Source organism: Rhinichthys klamathensis, unplaced genomic scaffold (assembly GCF_029890125.1).
Source record: "Rhinichthys klamathensis goyatoka isolate OS25496 unplaced genomic scaffold, OSU_Roscu_1.1 h1tg000127l_1, whole genome shotgun sequence".
Lineage (NCBI taxonomy): Eukaryota > Metazoa > Chordata > Actinopteri > Cypriniformes > Leuciscidae > Rhinichthys > Rhinichthys klamathensis.
The window spans coordinates 1,972,478-1,995,716 of record NW_026606664.1 but is presented as its reverse complement, the minus strand read 5'-3'; the positions used below and the strand labels follow the sequence as shown (position 1 = coordinate 1,995,716).

At 38.1% G+C, this 23,239-nt stretch overlaps 1 protein-coding gene across 1 annotated transcript in view; it reads left to right on the top strand.

Moving 5' to 3' along the window:
• Nucleotides 1–352: 352 nt before the first annotated feature.
• yjefn3 (YjeF N-terminal domain containing 3) overlaps nucleotides 353–23,239 on the top strand; it is a 36,529-nt gene continuing 13,642 nt past the window's right edge. The window contains exon 1 of the mRNA XM_056256450.1: nucleotides 353–532. Within this exon, the coding sequence (XP_056112425.1) occupies nucleotides 474–532 (59 nt within the window). The 5' untranslated portion in view covers nucleotides 353–473. The remainder of the gene's footprint in view (nucleotides 533–23,239) is intronic.

The window sequence follows — 23,239 nt, the reverse complement described above, 5'->3', positions numbered from 1 at the left end:
CATATGTATAATAAGATTAAGTACTTTAAAATGCAACATTGTTTTGTTTATATGTTAGTGGCATCACAATTTATATGAATTAGTCTTATATTGTTCTCTAAAATCATTCTTGAATATGAATACTGCAATGCATGAATATATGCATGACCAGTAGTATTTCATAGATGATGTGCCAAAACAGCACAGTGTTTGAACTGAAATAGACATACTCTCGGACTGAGGATGCTACATCTGAAAGGGATGTGGTTTATGCTTGACTGAGCTCTCCAGCATCAGGGGTGCTCAGCCAATCAGACGGCACTCCCGGTGTCTCCCTGCCTCTTAATTGGCTGACACTTCCAGCAAGAGTAGCTGATCTACGCATGGAGCCTGGGTTTATCAGGCAGCAGACAGAAGCAGGGCACACAGACGGAAAAGAGAGAGCAATAACGGGGTGATTGTTGCCAGAGATAAGTGCTACTGAATCAATCAAGATGAACCACAGCTCCAACGAGAAAGACCCTGAGACCATAGAGCCACTGCGTCATCTCAGGTATGCTGTATTTTTTGGGTATTAAGCATCACAATGTGACCAAATTAGACATTGATCCTTTTAAGGCAGATTTGTGTTTAAATGCATCACAATAGGGAGCCTGTTAAGGGTGAGTAGCCTAACATTTGCACCATCTTTTCAGTCTGACTTTTAGGTAAATGAAATTTGTGACACAGAAGGATGGCTGTAATATCCACCACTGTCTAAAGAAAATGCATCTAACTTAATTTCCTCCCAGCTTTCCTGTTTACAAAAATAAGGCACACTGATTATGATCAACGTGCTTTAATAACCTGGAAACGTGGCTTGTAGGCAAACAGGTGGAAGGAACAACACACTTCAGCTCTCCCTACAGCAGTTTGTTGGTGATTTAGGCATGTCGGGAAAGGTGATGTGACATTTTAGCTGCTGGACGTTGTGATGGCAACATCATGGCCAATGATTTGCTCTTTAAACAAGCAGGGGGTCGCCTGTTTCCTGATCTGAGTGAAATATGGCATGTGTCAGAGAGCTTTCTAAAGCATTACCAGTACATAAAAGTGTCTAATTCAGTCTAACATCTAACAAATTGCCTCATATTCGTGTGAGATTTAGATATATAGCAGATGCTACGGAGTGTAACCGGAGAATATCTTTAAAAAATGACACAGAAGTGACAGAGAACAAATGGTGTTTTGATCTGAAGCCTGAGCGGCACAAGGTTTGTTTTCCATACTGGGCTTTCCTGACAAGAGAGGCCCTTGAAGCTCTTCACACCAGCCCACAACGTTTAAATACGCTGGTCGGCAAGAGACGAGGCAAATTATACACTTTAAGGGAGGATAGAATAATAGGATTTAAGGATTTGAGGTTTAACGGCGTGAATTCTGGGGAGATTAATGTTCCTGCTGTAACTTAAAACCCTCATAGCGTGTTGGTTTTGCGTGGTAACCATGCAGTGTGAACGCAAACAATTGGCTTTTCTATTATTATTATTTTTAAATCAAATCAAAACAGATTGATTTGTGGATTCACAATGTGTATCCTGGGGATAATGTGTGTTAATGGCCCCTGCGTCCTTTTATTGATGTCAAGTATTGACGCCGAAACCAAGACGGACAACATTGGGTCACAAAAAGTTGGATGTTTGAGTCGTTTTGCTTGTTAGCATGGCCTGTGCAGGATCTTCACTGATGGCCATTCAAATCTAGCCATGTATTGAAATATTTTTGCTGGCTACTTACAGTATCCACCTTAATTGTTCATCGCGGAAGTAAGCCATTTTATTGTTAATGTGCGAGACTTCTGATTCATTAGCCGCTATAGGTAAAAAAATAATAAAGTGAAGTAAACCGTACAACTACAAACTCGTGCTTTAAGTGTTAATAAATAAAATACAAAAAACAGCTTATGACATCAAGCAGCATAATGTGCTGTTTTGTACAGCTTATATGACACATTTTCAAGTTACAAATGGCCACGCCCACTTTTACGTAAAAATAAGCTGGATAAATCGCTACTATTTTGTTCTACAAGCACGTGAAGGCTTTTTACATTTCAGTCGTTACCTCAGAAAACATGGCACATTTCAAGCCTCCTACTTTTGAGATGAAATGCTTATGGCTAGTTTTCCTCACATATTATATGTTGAACTTTATTCTTTATTTAGGATTGCACACCTTTTCGACCCAACGGTTGCATCACATGAAGAAAAAGGTTTTTGTAACTGGATAGGAGTTAACAGGTGGATCTTCTATCTGACAGGGTGTCCACCCTGTTGTCGTTCTCCACAGCTATGTGCAGCTCTGTTTCTTTTTTGCCGGGCACTGTTTTTTTTTTATAGGCCTAGACTCTAAATGCAATAATGGAGCAGCCTGCATGATTTGTGGTTTGTTACCAGGCAATGTAATACTTCTAATGGAGGCCCCCATTAAAGTTAGATTATGGCGAGGTCTCGATTTACTCAGTTTGTCAAGAGCGAAACAGAGGTGTGTGTGCTTTTACTAGATGTTCTTAGTCCTCATGTATTGATGTCTAATAAGCCACTGATTTACAAGATCATGGAGCTGTGGACACCATTCTGTCTCTTCAGCTTTGATGCCAGAAATGGTTTGATGTGCCATCAATCCAGATCTATCAAACATGGTCCAGCTAGACTCAAACTCTTGAGCACCATTTTTTACTGTAACCACTGGGCTATGGCTCTGACCAGAGAATATTTTAAGAGCCAAAATTCCCATTAAATTTGCTAGGGGAATAATAAAATTGAAACTAAGGCTGATTGAGGCTACACTTCTTTACAAACAAAATTTCACAGAACTAATAAGAGTAGTATGATAGTATGCTATTTCGAAGTCAAACTATGATGCAGTGCATGTCAGTTGGAAATTTTGTCGTAATTTGATCAAATTTATCTGTTATTGGCCAGATTTTTGCTAACAACGATGACATTTCATGTTTATTCAGACACCTTCAATTCTGTTGTCTCTCACAAATCTGTTTTTTTTTTTATTATAAAAATCTCTTTTTGTGTAATTTTAACTTTTCTTTCATTTACAAAATGTTAAAAATATAGGCTAGACTTAAATAATTATTTAAAATTTATTTAAATAATATATGCTTATCTTGTATAGGCCTATACGATACCATACTAAGCAGCGTATACCTTAGCTATTCGATAACAGTGTTTCTGGGTGTTAAATTCAAATGTCTGTAAATGTTACATCTAATCCACTTAATCCACCGAGGTCCGCGAGCCGGGACTCAAACTCGGGTTGCCCGAAGCACAACGGCGCTTTACTCTAATCCTCTTGAGCAAAAAAATAAACATCACGCAAGTGTCACTACGGGAAACTGCGCGTTTTGACTGCTTATATTTCTGCCATGTTGCGCCAGGTAGCCCCGCCCACAATGAAATGCAGCTTCTCATTTCTTATTTGTGCATCCTTGTTTCCTTTCCTCGCCTCCTTTCCTCGTGTCTCAGCTCCACCCCCTTAGGATGCGAGGGAAGGATACACCATGTGCATCCTTACTCATGACTCAGGAAGCTTCCTCGGTCCTCGCCTCCTCACGGTGCAATTAAAGGAATTGAGATGCCCTTCAAGATGGCTGAGTTCGATTGGTCTCCGGGTCACGGGCTGGAGGACGGAGGAGCAAGGAAACGAGGAAGCATCAATTTGAGTATTGAGAAGCACCCCTCGCACCTCACGCGCTGTCGTATATTTCCTACTTTCCTCTTCATGTCCAATTTTTAACTAGGAAACAGCATAAACATCGAACGTGGATGAGGAGTGGCTGGGAGTGTATTATCGAATACTATTCGACAAATCCATGAAATTTCAAAGTGGAAAACAAAATCAAAAATGCAGTCTGGTGAAGCATCATGAAAGTCATAAAAACACGAGGTATGTTCCTTAATGTACGCTTTTCTATGCTGCCCTGCTTTGCGAGTGAACTCGCAAATGGAGATAACTGTTTTGATTGGCGTTTTTGTGCTGGATTGCATCACATCAAGCCATATTTTTGTGCTCTTGACAGACAAATAGCTTGTCAGTAGATAATGGCATCAAGTTTGGTTAGTGCGCACTCGGAGGGCTTGGTGACGTCAGCCGAAAAGGATAGCCGTTTCAGAACGGAGCAAGTTACATTTTATAAAAGAATACGAAAACAAATAGGTTTTAATGGAATAATGTGCTCCATGAATCGTTCACAATAACACCAGATGTATTATGAATGTAAATAGTCAATTTTGATTTGAAGTTGACTATAATTAAAGATAAAATTATTCATAATTGCTAATATCTCTGAGAACAGAGTTAAATAGAGACATGTTTTATTATTAAAGACAGTAAAAGGACAGAATGGAAGATAAAGTGCTTCTTTTTCTCTTTTGGGAGAAGGATTTTAATGTTCGTTTTATTTTAACCACTTTTGCTTATCCATCCGAGAGCTTGCCCACCAGAGTCAGCTCATATAGAGCCTCATTTATTGAGCTATAAAGAGGGGAGATTAAAGTTTATATCACAGGCAAAATAACTGGCTAGTCGCTACAGTAAAACACCACCACTTCAGTTTCAATATCTGCTTTCATTGTTAGTTTGGTAAATCAAATCTAGTTTAAAAAAATAAATACCGGTAGTTTATCATATGCTAAACAGGTCCAAATCTCTCCATATCACACCAATTTAGTGATTACAGAGGTTGACTTTTCTCAAATGTCTATTCTTCAATCAAGGGGTTGAAGGAGATTGACAGTATTTCTTTTTCTCCCTTTGACGTGTATAATGAGTGTCATCACTGCTTGTGGTTGTGGTTTGGGCTGTGAATCTGTTGGATGAGATTGACAGTGCTTCGTTTTTCTCCTCCTGATGTGTTTAATGAGTGTCTTCACTGCCAAGCTGCTTCGTAAAGAAGTGCCTCTATTTCTGATAGACTAGGTGAGATGTAGGAGATGGGGGAGGTGGGATTGTTTATAAGAAAGCACCTTCCTCCATGCAGGCGCGGTGTCCTCAAGAAAACTGAGAAATCAAACTTGATTGAGATCCCCTTGAGTAATTGTCCTCCATTTTTGTCTTTTTCTCTGATTCACACGGCTATTGTTTATTTTGCAAGTCAAGTTACAAATGAAAAGAATAATTTTTGCTTCATAAAAAATTCAAAGGTCTGTCCTAGAATGCCCTACATTTCATTGATCTAATTGAATTTCATGTTTTACTCAGAAATACATCAGATGAGGGAAGCAAAACGCGTTAAGAAAGGAATTTTGTGTAAAGTCATTTTCCTTTGTTCCCCCTCCCCTAAAAACTCGCCCACATTCCAGCATGGTGGAATATGAGTACTAGGAGGGTGGTACAGGTAATTTTAAGACTATCATGCAAGAAAAAAAACGCATCAGGTATGTGATGTATAATCAGTGAGGCTAGACGCATGTAGTGGGGAACCATCAACTGTTAAAAGTGTCAATAGGAGCTGTTTTCACGAGCACATGGTACAATTTCCATTAGCAGAGAACAGCTGCGAATCAGGGACTGATATATGGCCAAGTCACCATAGAAACAGTGGGACTGCAACATATTCCTATGAAGTCCACACACATATTTGACAGCATGGCAGTTTCTATGAGAATGAGGAATGAAAAAGGACCAGTTGACCAGCCACGAACTGAGGGAAATGTGAATATTCTCTTGAACTGTATCAATTAAATTATATTTTGTCATTTCGTCAGACAGAACGATGTCCCGCAGCCTTGTCCAGATTAAACATCCGGAATGTTCTGCTCCAGATCAAGTTCTTTGTAAATCTTGACGGATATGGATGGCCAACATTTTAGCAGTTTTCCGCTGCCATGCCTGTCTTAAATTGTCCCTTTTTGTTTTGCCAGAGACAGCATAATTGGGTTCACTCTCTCGCTCGGTTGGGCTTGTTACAAAGCCATTATGGTCTGGCAAAAGCCGACAGTCTAGAAACCAGGAGTTATAATTTGGCCCATGTCTCTTTTTGCTCCGCGAATATACTTGGTTTATAGCTCTCAAATGTAGTTTGTGTTGTAATACTTAGTCTACATTTATTACTTTAATTTAATAAATATATACCTGTGGGTCATTCTTGGGAGAAGGTGCTGGTTTTTTCCCAGTAAATTTCAGGATTTTGACCATGTATTTTGAGGATGATGTTGTCCTGATGGCTTCATCAAGCTGTGACTTTCAGCGTTTACTTGGGTGGTTTACCGCAAGGAGAGGGAATGAGGATCAGCACCTCCAAATCCGAGAAGGGGGGGCCTGATTCAAGGCTTCTCGCAACCGACTTTTTGTCCAAAAAATCCTCAATTGTGTGATGTCATTATGATTACCCATGATAGCCAGTGAGATTGAGGAAGCTTCACCAATCGGATGTTGCCTGCTTCTATAGCTGAAACTTTGCAGTCACAAACATGCCTCAAAAGTATTGAGCATTGAGAAAGAAGATCACCCATATTCGTTTTTTCCCTTTGTTTTTCTTCCCGTAAAACAAAACTCACGCCAAGAGAACCAGTTGATGACATCGAAATGGAGGACCCATTTGTTTTTCTTCTCAAGTCACGTTTGATCTCGCGAGTCTACGTTAGATCTCATCTCACTGTGCAAATGTTACTACAATCGACAGGTGTGTGTAGTCTCTCGGTCCGGACGAATGTGTGCATTCGGAGGATTATAATGCTAAAAATAGGTGGAAACTGCCCTTATGTCTAAAGCTTACAGATAGTATGAGATGTAAATAGTGACCGCGTTATTGAGGATCAAATCAAATCAAATCACATTTTATTTATAAAGCACATTTAAAACCAACCTTGGTTGGCCAAAGTGCTGTACATGAAAGAAAAACAGAAAAGGCAAAAATTGATAGAAAAATTAAAATAATAATAAAAATGAAGCCAAGAAACGCAGTAGAATTACAAAGAATTGAAAGCACAAGAGAAAAGATGAGTTTTAAGCATGGATTTAAATTCAGCTAATGTAGATGATCTGATATTTCTATTATTAACTTGTGCTTACTTCACTCAAGCAGTGCGACTGGCCAGATACAGAGAAACTGGTAGCCAGGCAACAGACAAGTGACCAATCCTGAGTGGCGACGTCACTAAACGCATTCTACCATCACAGAGAATTTCCGAACCGAGAACGGTTTGTAATCTTGAGATGCCGAACCAACCTCAAGTGGGACTGTAACCGTTCCCTACCGTTCTTAGAACCAGTCGGTCTGACTATTGGTGTTACTTCAGAGAAATCGAAATACCTGTTGCTATTTTTTTGGCATATCTTAAGTAGTCCCTTCCATCTCTTTATCTCCAATACTTCTGCATTTTTGACAATTTAGAACAGACCGTTCCCATTATGAATTTGAGTATATAAACAAATTATGTTGCATTTACCATTGAAAACAGTTCATGTGAAAAGATGAAAGTGCTGTTGGGTTAACACATGTCTTGTTGTTATAGTAGGCCTAACTTTTTTTTTTAAATGCCAGAACAAAAAGGCTCTTAGAGGAGAAATCACTGACCTTTACCAGGCGTTTAAATCTCATCAACTGCATTTTTTTATGTGAATCAGCCCAAAGGCAGCTTGCTGTCTTGTGATCTGAATGACCGTGACCAAGGGTGAGAGGGGACTTGCTCTCGAGGCTGCTAGCGGTCTCTGTTGATTAGCGCTCTTGCTAATCACAGTCAACAATCAACATGTGGCGGCCCTCGGCAGCCCTGGTGTCGGGAAGAATATATTTATATGACCATGCTGGAGGTCTAGAAGATGTAATTTATCTGTTCATCGCTCCTGACTAGAGCAGCATTACTCAGAAGCATTTAACGTCACATTTTGGTTGTAGTAAGCCACACTTAAAAGTAAGACGTGAAAATGAATGCAATCGACAGTTGTGGAGGTAGCCTCAAAAAACGTTAATATAACATAGTTTTACTACAAAAACCAGATTGAACAGCAGCTACGTACTGAGAAAAAAATATATTCAGTCTAATTTGCAAAATTTTTGGAATGGTTTTTATTTTTATTTTTTAATGACAAGCTTTTCACAAAGCGTTTTTACAACGTAGTTGTACTGGGCATGCTTTCAGCAACTTACAAGACCAGAGCTGCAAGGTGTCTACGATATAATAATATCCATTTCTGTTTAATTACAAAATTTTTGGTAGCGGAATCTTGGCAGCTGGCTTGCTTATGCTTTTCCCGCACAACACATTTTCCATGATGAGTCTCCTCAGTAATGTTCCAGCAATGGGAAAAAAGTCTGTAGCAGGGATTTGCCAGCCCCGGGCAGCCATTTTTAACTAATCTCTGTGTCTAAAAAATTCCAGTTTTAGGCAATAATAGACTCATTGTTCTTGTATGAGCTAGTAGCTATATGTCCTGTTTTCTCTTTATTAGAGCCCTCTGAAAAAATAGCAATAAACAAGGTTGGCAGCAGCACATTAGTATCTCATAAAAGTGACAAAATGCCTCACTCCGTGCGTGACCTTTGGGATATTACACTTTAGATGTGCTAGAATTAACAAATTGAGATACTTTAATGTTTATTGCTTGGCACAGTTTATTGAGAAACAAAATTTGTTTGTTTGAACACAGAATCATGGAGAACATCATCTTTCTATGAAATACATATTTTGGTTTGGTTCGGACTTTAGTTTTTTGGCTTTGTTTGATAGGAAAGCACAAAGTAAATTTGACATTTCTGTAATAATGTTATCAAGGGCATCTGAAAGAAAAATAACGTTCTCTTTCTTTCTTTTATTCATTTCTTGTCAGTCTCCTACTGATAGCATCACTCCTCGGTTTTAGTCATATCCTTTCTATTCTGCCTGGGAGATTTTGCTTTATACTGTTCGTAGGATTTGATTTTCTTGCCAATTATGCATGTCTTTTTCCTTCTTGGTTGGAGGTGTAGAGGTGTTTTTCCTTACCGCAACATTTTGCAAAGTGTTTAGCTGCAGCTTTTGGCTAATTTAAAATACTTCAAGTGAAAAAACATTTGTAATTGCAGGTGCTATTCTTAAATATCCAAACTCTCTGTATTAATCTTAATTAATCTTATAAACACTTAATTCAAGATATTAGTGGTTAGCAGTGTTATTTTAGTATTATTTATAGCTTTTATTTATATATTTTCAGTTTCCATTTTAAATTTAGGAATTTTTTATCAGTTTTTTCACTTCTATTTATTTTTAATTTATGATTTATATCAGTTTTAGTAATTTCAGTACTTCAACTTTAACTTTTTCATCTAATATTTATATTTTATTTTATTTTATTCAATCTTTATTCCAAAGAAGGTTTTTAGCTTAGATTGGCTTTATTATCAGTTATTGACTATTTTGAAAATGTTTCTCATAAACGTGAAACTTAATAGTTAGCACTGCATAATTTTTATTATTATAAAATAGAATTTTAAATGTATTATTATTATTATTATATTAGATGTTTTTATTCCAGAATGCTTCTGTCCTCCATCTCCATCTTTTGATAGTCAGATTTGTGAGTGTATACATGCTCAGGTTAACTGACTGCTTAGTGTTATTATATTCAAGTTAAATATTTTTCATTGTGACGGAAGTGTTTTGTCCATTTAAAATGGCATAATTTATTCAATCTCATATTGACTTCAACTGAATGTCCTCCCTTGAATGGGCTTCTAGTACCAGCGCTGTTTTAATCTCCATTAAAGATGTCTATAAAACTTATGAATTGGACTCCGGGCACACGATGCAATCAGATATTGGAATATGAATGCAAGCTTGTTTTCCTTTGAGATGCTCTCAACAGGGGAACATCAGAATGCCAGAGATGAGGAACAAAGCTTTTATTCAGCACGGCTTGATAGCATACTTGTCTCCTGTATGAAAGACTTCTGAATAGGTAAACAAGCTATTAAACCGTCTAAACCAAGATGTTTTATCACATTTTTCTTAATAGAATTTCGAATTGCGAACATATGAGCACACATTCTCCATGTGCCATATGGCCGTCTCAACATAACAAAGCTGGAGTATTATATTGACAGTTGTCAACATGACTTATTTTCAGGATAAATTGTGATTCTCGGTTCAGCCAGATGAGGACATGTCATGGACCCCTGCCTAAATGCTCTGGCATAGTCTGAATGTAGTTTATGGGCGTCCTGAGCAAGAGAGCGCTGAGCTGGATGAAAAGGATGAGAAGAGAACAAGGATAGGTCAGTAGAGAGAGAATCTCAGAGGATGCACTCTCATTGGCTCGTGTTGACAGGTCATGTCAGGACTGGAGCAACGTTATTGGTCAGGATGATTGAACAAATTGTTTATCCTTACTCCAGTGAGTAACATTTTCACAGGTTAAGAGACACTTTGTCAGTGCGTAAAACACATGGGCAGTTTATTAACAAGTGTACCCAATAAAACATTAAAAGAATAGAAAAAAAACATGTCCAGGTCCTATTTCTCCCCAAAATCAAAATGATTTTATTTTCAAGGTAACACTTTATTTTAATGTGTCCTTGTCACACATGACATGTTACATGTATTTACTATAGTAATAACTATAAATTAGGCATAGTTACATGCAACTTACCCTAAATCAAACCCTAATTATCTACCCTAACCCTATAGTAAGTAGTCAGTACATGTAGTTAATTACTATTACTCAGTACTTAAATGTATAATTACACTGTAACATGGACACTTTAAAATAAAGTATAATCAATATATAATTTATATTTTGCTCAAATTTTAGAGCCATTTACGTTTTTTGGGCATTGTGACTTTATTATCATTTCAATTTAGCATTTCATTACTGTATAATAGAAAAAATAACTGTCATGCAAAAATATATATTAGATTTTAGATAAATTGTTTTAAATATTTCTGTATTATAGTAGTATTTATTGTGCTGTGATTATGCAAATTTTATGATAAAAAAAAAAAAACTAATTCTCATTACTGTCATGCAAAAAATATTTAAATATTTCTATATTATGGTATTATTTATTTTACTATCTTAATGCAGATTTTGGCTTATTTTTATAATTATATTATTTAAATGATTTTAAATAAATTGTTTTAAATGTTTCTTTATTATGGTAGAATTTATTGTATTGCCTTAAGCTAATTTTATGTTTGAATATTTTTTTTTTTCAATTCTGTTTTTCAGTAAAGCAATACTGTATTAAATTAATAATTCAGGTAGCCTACAGTATCGTTTTCTCAAGAACAAAAAAATTCTCAACTAATGCTTTAAACTATAAAGTAAGTCAGCGGTTACATTCTACTATACTATTGAAGGTTAACATATACTGATTTGTATAAGCCTACAAACAATTAAATTACACACAAGTAATTTTTCTTTATAATAATAAAAGTAAGTTTAATTATTAAGTAATTACACTTCAATTCTTTCTACTTTAATTCGTTTTTCACTGTCATAAAAACTTGACTGTTTTATTCAAGCATACATTAAATATTGAATATATATAATGAATATGTAATATGCTCCTCTCTAGGGTATTTTTTCTAACTAACTAACTATCGAGTTTATGGTCACTGTCTAAATGGCTTTTCTGAGGTAAATGTAACTAGGCCTGTCACAATAACTACTTTTGGTTTTGATCAATATATTGTCCCGCAGAAATAATTGTGATATACGACATTATTGTCACTTAAAGACCATTTCATGCCACTGAATATATAATCATAATATAACAGTATAATGCAAGTAGGCCTACACACTTTCAAAAGTCAATGAACTTAACTCTTAAGAATATTTAGATACTGGAATTGAAGTTTCAAAAAATAATAAAAATGTTGGATAAAAAACCCAAAAAACTCTTTTCTCAGCAAAGTTAAGTTGCACACTATTGCAGAACACACAAACCCTTCTTAGCAGTCAGATGTCCATATGAACAAAGGCACAAAACAGGTCATATCTGCTGCTAAATCTATTTTTCTAGAGGTGTTTTTTAAAAGTTGAAGAACTTGAAAGAACATCATGCATGTGATGCTGCAAAAGACGGTCAAACACGTCCGTCTACTGCACATTTATATGCAGTGGAATGCAAAAACACCTTCTCTTTGAAAATGAACTTGACACTTGCGACTGCGCATCCCGTGTGAAACGGCCTTAACGCTAGCTGTGAGCGTGCACCATTTAGCTCTGTCATGTTTATATTTGCACTGAAACAGTGGATTGTCACTTCTTTCAACCTGTCGATGTCCGCTCTGGGCTGCCTTGAGCCCCGATATCGCTTCCGTCATGGAGAGCAAATAAGACGACTGAGGCAGCGCAATCGGCGAAATGTTGGTGTAAACATAATGGACAATATATCGCATCACCAAAAATCATCTTGGTCATGTTCATATATTGTGCAATACATACAAAACATTGTTTACAAGCTGTTTTATTGACGTCCTTTCGTGGTTGAAACACTTATTGAGCGATTACACAAGACATGATATGGATTTCTTTATGCAAAATAACTTCTTATTCTTTTCTTTTGGATTTTGTGGTGAAATGTGTGATGGACATGTTTTCGTGACATTCATAATATCATATTATATGGCTTGGCTACTTGAGATCTTTGGAAGTTTTGCATTGTAACGACACTTGTTGTTTGAGCAAGCCCGGTGAAAGAGCATATTAGTATCACTACATAAATAGCACTGCAATGGCAGATTGGGGTCAGATATAATACATTGCCTTACCTAGCTTGTCATGTATCTGAGTTTTCCTTGAGGAAACACTTGAGGTCTGTGCGAAAATGCAGAAGCTGCTCCTGCTGTCCTTTATTTATGTTCTATAGTCCATTCAGAGCTCTGTGTTCCAGTTCATGTTTTAATGAAATAATAAACATCCCCTGAGAATATGAAAGGCAGCATGCTAATGAAAATATATTGCAGAATTCTTTAGGCCGAATTTGTGCTGCTTCCTGCCCTGGAACTATACTAAGCAATGTTATCTAACACTCTTTCATGACAATGTACTAACTTGTACGAGATTGCGAAAATCATATGATATCATCATCATGCAACTTGCTTTCTACGAAAAAAACCCCCAATATTTTTTGTATTGGATAAAGTTTGGGTGGTACATCATAGTCATACATGTTTTTTCTCCATACGATTTGTCACCATTTCGCCATATCGTACGAATTATTATAACTATTTGTAGCGCATGCTCATCACTTCATGCATATTATTCACGCAACTTCGCTTCTTATCGCTCTCATGCTGCGAACACCGAAAGCAGTGAAGCGTGAAACGTAATTCATATTCAAAGCATATTCGTCATTAGATGCCAAAAGGTAACACTTTAACCCTGAGATTGTACTGATCCCACCATTAATTCATGCATAATGACTCATCATACATCCTGGATTATTCCAGATGGCAGTCAGAGTTGTTTTATCACCCCTAATTAAGCCTGTTAAATTACACTTGAATGCTTATAGAAAATAACCACAGGGCATTTTATTCAACCATATCTATGGCCAAACGCAGCTGTTATAACGCTTGAATATTCACTTTCTTCATTTGCCCGGTTTGCTGTCGAACCCCGGTTTTAATTGGGCCTGAAGGACTGTACCTGCGCTATTTTCAGTATCTTTTTCTTATCTACATCCTTCAACCTGTCTGCTGGCATCGTCGGTTCAGTGACCTGACTTGCTCTGTTACCATGGTTTCCTCCACTTGCACAGTCTCCTGTGGTCCTCTGGATATATATCTAGCTGGGCACAGTTACTTGAGAAACTGCCAACTGGCACTGGCCATAATTACATAAGCACATGACCATCGAAAAAGTTCCACTTTGATGTAATGCTGTTGAAGGGAACGAATGGATTCAAGCCCTAAATTGTGGTTGCTAATTACATTTCGTGGTTTCTCCATCTTTGGCAACCAAACTGCTGCTCAGTGTTTCAGTGTCTGGTCTACTTGAACTAAACGGCCTGTGTTAAAAAGTAACATCCCTCAATGGAGCATTCATTATCATGCAAGATCGTATTTTACAGCGGGTGGACGTGACCACAGGGTCTTTGAGTCGAGCCTCCAAATGAAGATCTCCTGTAATCGCTCCCTTGGTGCCAAATGCAGTTCATCAAAATCAAGCCTCCGTGTCACCAAAAACGCTTCCATGGAGACGGGCAGCCGGCCCAGAGCTGACTAGTCGCGGAACAGGCCCGTTCCTGAAGAGGTTCATGCGCTGCATGCTCTCCGCCAGATTCCCAGAGCTCCAAAAATGGAACAGTTGATGTATTATTGTCATTTTGGAGGGGAAGTTGAACCGCCTCAGCAATGGGTTTCAAAATCGAGTTAACAAGCCCATCTGAAGTGTTGTGGAGATGAGTTTATCGGTCAGCGATTAGACTTGAGACGATGCCCATGACCTGTTTATCGATTTTTCTCCGAGTAATGGCCGAAACATGATCCAATAGGGGCATTAGAGTAGCTCCTTGTTTTCATGCCTTCAGAAAAAAAAAAAAGATTTAAGCTCCGATGTAGCCGGCTGTTGTTTACCGGTTCATCTGGCCAGATGAAAGTCATTGTGCAGTGAGATGGCCAGCTGGGTCGAGGCCTGAATGCATTTTCAGAGGTGCCTGGATCCCTTTACACCTAAGTGGACAGTTGAAATGCATTATGAGGGAGGGATTTGGAGTCAAACATTTGGTCTTTGACCAAAGGCGGAGGTGAACATTTAATAATGCAAAAGTGGGGAGGATGATACCTATATGGGTATCATTATATTATTGGCAAACATTTTTTTAATCATAATTCTCCAGCATTATGGGACATTAGTCCTGTCATTTCTGTCAAATCCTTGTCTCTTTGGCCTTCCTGTCACCAGTCCAAGCACCTGATGTTTATTGTGCCTCCACTGCTACCATAAATCTAGCACTGGGGATCTGAAAATGTTCTACCCGCACCACTCACATGCACCAAGCCAAGATGATGATGCTCTTCTGGACCTATTGTAACTACTTGCTCATCCCAAACAATAGCCTGGTTTCCATTACAGATTTGCGCAAAACTTTTGCTATATTTTCTAAATGTCATTTTAATGTCAATTGCCAAATGACGGCGTTTCCATTAACCGATGTTATGCGACTAAACTTTTTTTTTTTTCTCACGGTAAGTCATTTAAAAGATCATGGTGACGGATGTTGTTAGTTTCACGTATATTCCAGCCACCGCACTAGCCATTATTTTTAATTGAAGAAGACGTAGGTGTGTTATCCAAGCATTAATGGCAATGAAAGACCCTCATACTTGGGAGTGCCACGAATGAGATGTTTATGGGTGTTTCTCCCTCATATCTGCTTTGAGGTCTTGATAAATTGTGGGATTTATTTGTTGTTTAGAATCTACACTCACCTAAAGGATTATTAGGAACACCATACTAATACTGTGTTTGACCCCCTCTCACCTTCAGAACTGCCTTAATTCTACGTGGCATTGATTCAACAAGGTGCTGAAAGCATTCTTTAGAAATGTTGGCCCATATTGATAGGATAGCATCTTGCAGTTGATGAAGATTTGTGGGATGCACATCCAGGGTACGAAGCTTCCGTTCCACCACATCCCAAAGATGCTCTATTGGGTTGAGATCTGGTGACTGTGGGGGCAATTTTAGTACAGTGAACTCATTGTCATGTTCAAGAAACCAATTTGAATGATTCGAGCTTTGGGACATGGTGCATTATCCTGCTTGGAAGTAGCCATCAGAGGATGGGTACATGGTGGCCATAAAGGGATGGACATGGTCAGAAACAATGCTCAGGTAGGCCGTGGCATTTAAACGATGCCCAATTGGCACTAAGGGGCCTAAAGTGTGCCAAGAAAACATCCCCCACACCATTACACCACCACCACCAGCCTGCACAGTGGTAACAAGGCATGATGGATCCATGTTCTCATTCTGTTTACGCCAAATTCTGACTCTACCATCTGAATGTCTCAACAGAAATCGAGACTCATCAGACCAGGCAACATTTTTCCAGTCTTCAACTGTCCAATTTTGGTGAGCTCTTGCAAATTGTAGCCTCTTTTTCCTATTTGTAGTGGAGATGAGTGGTACCCGATGGGGTCTTCTGCTGTTGTAGCCCATCCGCCTCAAGGTTGTGCGTGTTGTGGCTTCACAAATGCTTTGCTGCATACCTCGGTTGTAACGAGTGGCTATTTCAGTCAAAGTTGCTCTTCTATCAGCTTGAATCAGTCGGCCCATTCTCCTCTGACCTCTAGCATCAACAAGGCATTTTCGCCCACAGGACTGCCGCATACTGGATGTTTTTCCCTTTTCACACCATTCTTTGTAACCCCTAGAAACGGTTGTGCATGAAAATCCCAGTAACTGAGCAGATTGTGAAATACTCAGACCGGCCCGTCTGGCACCAACAACCATGCCACGCTCAAAATTGCTTAAATCATCTTTCTTTCCCATTCTGACAGTCAGTTTGGAGTTCAGGAGATTGTCTTGACCAGGACCACACCCTTAAATGCATTGAAGCAACTGCCATGTGATTGGTTTAATGAGAAATTGAACAGGTGTTCCTAATAATCCTTTAGATAAGTGTAGATCCAGTATTCCCATAATTCTTTTGTCTTTGAGTTTAATACTCTTTGAATTCTTCATGCTTTAGTTTTTCATTGTCCGTGTTTTAGTGCATTACTACGGAAAGAGCGTGTTCACGACACAACATCCTGACTAGAACGTTCCTTAAGTTCATTTGTGCATTCATGCTATTTTGTGCAGATACAAGTTCACTGTAAAAAATCATATGATCAGTAAGTTATGAGAGCATATGTTTTTACATTGCTGTAACTCATCAAAATAAGTTAAGCAATTTTCAACTTTTTCAACTAATTTAAGTCAGTTTAATGTAATTTAAGTTGAAATTACTTAAACATCCAAGTTGATTGTACTTAAATTTAAGGCAGCAACTTTTTTTTACAGTGTTGTAATATTATGTTTATGTTGTCTATATATCTCATATTTATTGGATTTGGGTGAGCTTGAGTGGGTTAATTAACCCGCTAGCAAAGTGCTTCAGTTTAACAGTTCATTCATTTTTTAGATTCAACATTATTGACTAAGTGGATTATTAGAAACAATCATGTTCTTTCTAGATTTTTGATCTTCAAAAAATATTGTTAGCGCATTGTCAGTCAACATCTTGCGGTGTTGTTTTTAAAAAATTTTTTGACAGTATGTCGTAATTATAGTGTTAAATGATCGTCATGATATATTTTTCTTTTCAGTATTACTGGTGAACATTTACTTCAGTAATTTCTTTGACAATTAAAACTGAAATTTTACATGCACAAATCTGTGTTGAGCTGTTAACTTTCTATGCAGCTAACGCATGTTATGGTAAACTGCTGATCTATTACACAGTCTGTTGTATTTTGCTTTGTACTGTTTGTACTTTGCACTGGTGTTTGGAAAGGTCAGGGGTGGGTATAAGGGCAGAGATGAATAGAGGAAGTGTGACTAAAATATGGTGTGTTTATGATGAGTGTATAAATGGAAGGCAACCATGGAACAATGTGAAGAGCAGACTGTATGTTCCGGCATTTGTTTATCTCTTTAATACGTAGTTCATCGAACACGGATAGGCTCAGGAAAGACGTACCTCTTCAGATGTTAATACAAGACACGTTAAATATGCTCTCTGTCTTCGTAAAATAACACTTCCCTGCTCGATTAATGTCATACGCAGGCTAATCTTAGGATAAGATTGTCACGTTTCATGCATATTTCATCTCCTTTCTAAACATATGTCAGGCAAGCCAGGCTCCTCGCTGCCAAAAACTGTGAAGTTGTTCCAGAAAGCTGTCAGCTCTGTTCCTGTTCTTTGGCTCTGAAATTACCTTTGGAAACCAACGTGTCCGCTGACTCAGACACTATCACACTAGGTGTTATCATCGCTCGCCATACTCTGCTCTTTTTCTCTACATCGAACTCACAATCCCTTCCTGTTCTCTCCACTTCTGTGATTCTTTTCTATTAAAAATACAATTCTGATTGATTCATTGCTCTTAAGTTTTACCTCACATGGAAAAAGGTTCAAATATCCCATGGACCATTTTGTGTTTCTCATTATTCCCAAACCATTTGTGATATTGCGGCGGATGCTTTCATTTCATGTTTCCAGTCTCCAGTCAACAGTCCTTATGTTGACTTCGCCCCAATGCAAGCTGTCCACAGGACCCTGGTGACCATTCCTCCACTCCAGTGCCTCAGACTGGCTTTTATGTCGTTAACGAACAGGAAGTCGAGACACTCATTAGGAAGGAATCAGCAAGGGCTTGATCTTCGCCCCCTTTTAGAAGTTTTTAATTGCTTTAAGAGTAACATGAGAGTTCAGCTCCTGGATCTTCAGCATCATTAGATGTTGCTTCCCGCTTTCCTTTCCATGACTCATTCGAGGCATTTGAAACCTTCGTATGAGCAACCTCTGTACTGTCTGGGATTACAATCTATAAAAGGCAGATGCTGTCAGTCACTTTTGATGCTGTCAGTCACTTTTCGTTAAGTGAATAACCTGAAATACAATAGAATATAACTAAATATTTTATTTCAGTTAGTTGCAGGAGCAACACAAGACAAGAGATAACAAAATAAAAACGGTATAGAGAATATATAAACTTTGATGCACTTCTGTTATGTGGGAACTGGGAAGTAGTTTTCTGACACTTATGCAGTCACTATGGATATTTTCACATTTGATTCCTATTTAAATCTTTGCGTGTAGCGGCTTTTTCATGTTCTAGCTGAGCACGTTGACATGATTATTAGTTTTTTATTTCAAATGTTACATTAAATTGGAAGCAAATGCTCATAGCAGCATTCACACCAGGGCACATATCATCTGTCATTAAATAGTGGATGCGACACTGTGAAAATGATTTTGTGTTGAATAAATTAGCATATGTCAGCCGTGCCACAAAGGCCATCCACCCCCTGTCTATAACCCCTATCCACCAATCGCATTATTGGGAGCCCGGTGGGGCCATGCGCTAAGTTTGGTGGCTATGCAAATAGCAGTGTACTCTCGTGCTCCCTGTAGTCATTACTTTCCTTTGTATCGTTTTCACCCACTCATTTCCTTTGTTAAATGGTCCTCACTGAGAACATTGAGTTGTAAACAGGATCCTTGTCAGAAGCGGCTGGTCCCCTAAAACAAGCCCACTGATTTATACCAGAAAGGTGGTTATTTAGCTGTCTCATGGTGTTCTGAGGTAATTACAGTGGTTGAAAATGAAGAAAACAAGGCAAAAGGGGATTTTTGAGAAGTATCCCCCATTTTCTGCTATGCAAATGAAGGCTTAACACAAATGTCTGTGTATTCTCTCACAAACAGGCGAAACCGTTTCAACTCTCCTTCGTGTTAAGCAAGCTAGCAGACTGGAGGTAAACAACCTCATTAGCCGAGTTGTTATTACAGCTGATCAGCACAATTCATGACTCGCAGATAACGCGGCTCCTCATGGGGACATTAGGGAGACTCTCTGGGCTGATACTGTTGTTCATTTGGCTGTGTATTCATGTGTGTATTTGCTTTAAGGGTGATCAACAACAATTAGCCGTAGCTCTGTGGAATAGCAATGTCAGATGCAAACTTGGTGTCATTTTCAAGGCCTGTTACAAATTAGATATACACATTTACATTTATTCATTTAGCAGACGCTTTTATCCAAAGCGACTTACAAATGAGAACAATAGAAGCAGTTAAACTTAGCCTAGAAATCTAGACGCACCCTAGATTTAACCCTTGAATAAAACAAAATTTTTATTTTGCAGCCAGTGTCGTCTTGCAACTCTCCGTTGGCTTGCGAGCTGGATAAACCAAACTCTAGTCAGGACAATCACATCGTGTATAGAGTCGGTGGGCGGGCTTAACATAATGATGGCAGAGTTAAGACGGTTTCACGTGAATTCCCTGCTACTTAAAACAAAGAAGATGGCTGCTGCTGCTGCTGGTGAACAGCGGTTTTCAAATCGGCTTTGGCCGCGACTCTGGAAGTTCGAGTTAAGCTTTTCTTTGAGAAAAAAAACAAAGAACGTCACTGAAGTCCGTCGCTCTGACTACGCCACCTTCTTCGTTGCTCTGGTTGGTAGCTATTAGGGATGTGAATTTCTGCCAAAAATGACATTCGAAAATCGAGGAGCAAAAGTCGATTATCGTTCGAAAATCGAAAAAAAAAACACACAAAAAACCGCACACTCAATGGCAGAAAGGGAGGCCAATTTCATCTTTAGCGATTTTGTCATCAAACAAACTGTTTATTATTCGAATAATTAACATGTTTTCGTCGGGTTTTTTTTAACATACCGGTAGTTAACATAGAAGAAAAAAACAATAAGCACGACAGTCCGTTTTTGCATCGCCAAACCAGATGCTCGTTAGATAAAAAAAATAATGTCATAATGATTTTATGCAAACCTGCCTTGTTACTGCAAAAGCCTACTTTTTAAACAAATTAGTTTCAATCAAAATTCGTGTGATGCCACTGCGCAATACACACACATTACTGCGGGATGGCGGGTGTTCATTTCATAAACTGTGGACAATGGTAGCTTATTTAATGTAGCCTATAAATGAATGTATGTCCAAAAAACGGATAATGTCATCATACTTGTAGTGCTATCGTCGAGTAATAATCTGTTTGGTTGTAAAATGTATTACCTGAATGAAATGAACTAGAATGTATCGTCCTGTGGAATCATTCATTCACAGACATCATACGAAGATGTTCAACTAGATCTTCATCGCTGGTAAAAATATGATGCATTTGCAGATTTTTTTTCACTAGACTAAACTGTAGGTCCACGGCAACTTCATCCAACGCTCTTGATGTTCTTAAATCTTCCTGTTACGACTCCGTGTCGAGTGTGAATTGAAAGCGCTTCAGAAGATTCAGTGCGCGAGGAACTGAATAGATCATTCAAACTGATTCGCGAACCGATTTAGACAGATCTGCCAAATTTGATCAAGTCTTTGAACAGAATCGACTCAAAAGAGTGATTCATTTGTGAATAGAGCATCGCTCATCATGCCCATAAAAAAGACACAGCGCGCTTGGAATAAACTACGCATTTAACAACATTGCATTAAAATAAAGTAACGAGAGGAACGTCGCCCAACGTAGTGAAGTAAATGTAGCCTACTTTGTTACTACCATAGACGGTTAGCTACTACCATAGACAGTAAAGGTTAGTCTACTACCCACCTCTGTTGGGCGCAGAGTTAACGGTCACGGTGACAATACTCTTCTTCTGTTGTTTGTTTACACTATGTATAAAACACTGGTATCCTAGATCGCGCAGGAGGGGGTTTCATTCATGTTAGTGACACCTTGTGTCCCTGACAGGAAAATACCCTGCTGCGCGATCTGTGACAGTAGGCGCGCCGTCAATTATGTCACATTGGAATTGCGCGAAAATATAACGATATTCGAATAAGCAATTTTATGATCGAATTTCGAACGCAGTTCGACTATTCGACTATCCGAAGATCGCGACTCATCCCTAGTAGCTATCCTATTGCGTACAGAGGGAATTTGGAAAGACAACCGTTTATATCGCCCCTCGGATTGAGCCCTGCCAATAGTGTGTTCCCAGACCCAACATCTTGATGTGGGTCTGGCTTGTCAGGCTAAGTTAAACTAACTATAGGACAACAATATGCAAGTGCTATGACCCTTCCCAGTTTAATCTAACACAGTACGTGTACTTTTTTTTTTTTTTAAGATAATAGATATAGAATAGAAGATAAAGTGTTAGTAGCTATTAATGGATCAAGTGTTGCCGAAAAAGATGCGTCTTCAGCCGTTTCTTGAAAATGGTCACGGACTCAGCAGCTGGTTGAGTTGGGATGGTCATTCCACCAGCATGGAACAGACCAGAAAAAGGTCCACCTGTAGCGTAGCCACAAGGGGGCCTGCGGGGTTCCTCATTTACCATTTTGGTTTGATTAACGTGTACGCTGAAATTCTGTTTGCGTGTGAGAGTTCATTAACATGCGGTGACAATGGCGGATACACAAAGTTCAATATTACGTTTTTTCAGGAAATCACGGAAAGATGAGTGAGAGAGAAAAATGTACATCTGATTAAATGATTTTGTCTCATTATAACAGCAGAAATTTTTTTTTAAATACGCAGTCATTTATGGTCATACAGTTACACATCATCACATGATATTCATTCTATTCATCAGGAGCAGTTTCCATGTTAGGATTGGGTAGACCTTTATTTTCACTGGGTTATTTTGTATATTTTTTAATGACTGTGGAGGCTCATACCAATTTACTAACTTAATTGTATTAACAAAAACTAGTTTGGGACTGCTATTTATTATCTCATCCGTATTAGTCATATTCTTACAATTTATATGTATGTAAAGTAATTGTGTGTGTGTCAACCTTTTTTGTGAAATAAAATAGCTAAATTAGATATATATACACAGTGTATATATATATAATGTGTGTATACACCCACACACACACACACACACACACACATTTTAGATTCTTTTAGGAATTAGATCAAATTCCTAAAAAAAAATTGGGTCACGGCTTAATGACCAGGGGGAAATTTGGGTCCCATGGCCAAACCATTTGAGAATTCCTGCACTTTAGATTATTATTCACACTTAGAGAAAAAATGGTTTTAACAACTGTTTACTGAAAGGTTCTTTGGATAACCCAAAATGGTTCTTTTATAGCATCACTTTAAAAAATAATTTTGGAACCTTTATTTTTAAGAGTGTAGAACCTTCCCATTACACAAAAGGTTCTTTATAGTGGAAAAGGGTTCTTTAGATTAAAATGTTCTGCACGCTATGAAAAAAACCCCATTCTTTTTAGAACTGTTTACTGAAAAGTTCTTTGAGTAACCAAAAATGGTTCTTTTATGGCATTGCAATGTGTAGATGTGCTGATATATGTCAATTCACCTAATATTATAATGCAATTTATACTGATGAGTGTGAGGATGCTGGGAGAACATTCTGGGCCAGGCTGTCCCCTGGTGGTTAGATTTACTTATTGCAGTTTGCCCACCACAAAAAAGCCTAACTTGAACAAATAAGGCTCAAGAATGCATTCAAAGTGTTTTGATGTTTGAGAGATATTAAGTGAAGCAAGATTTCTTTGCAGGCCAGAAATAGTTTTTAAATACTGGAAACGTTACGACATTGAGGTTTTAGATACCTGTGTTCTGGT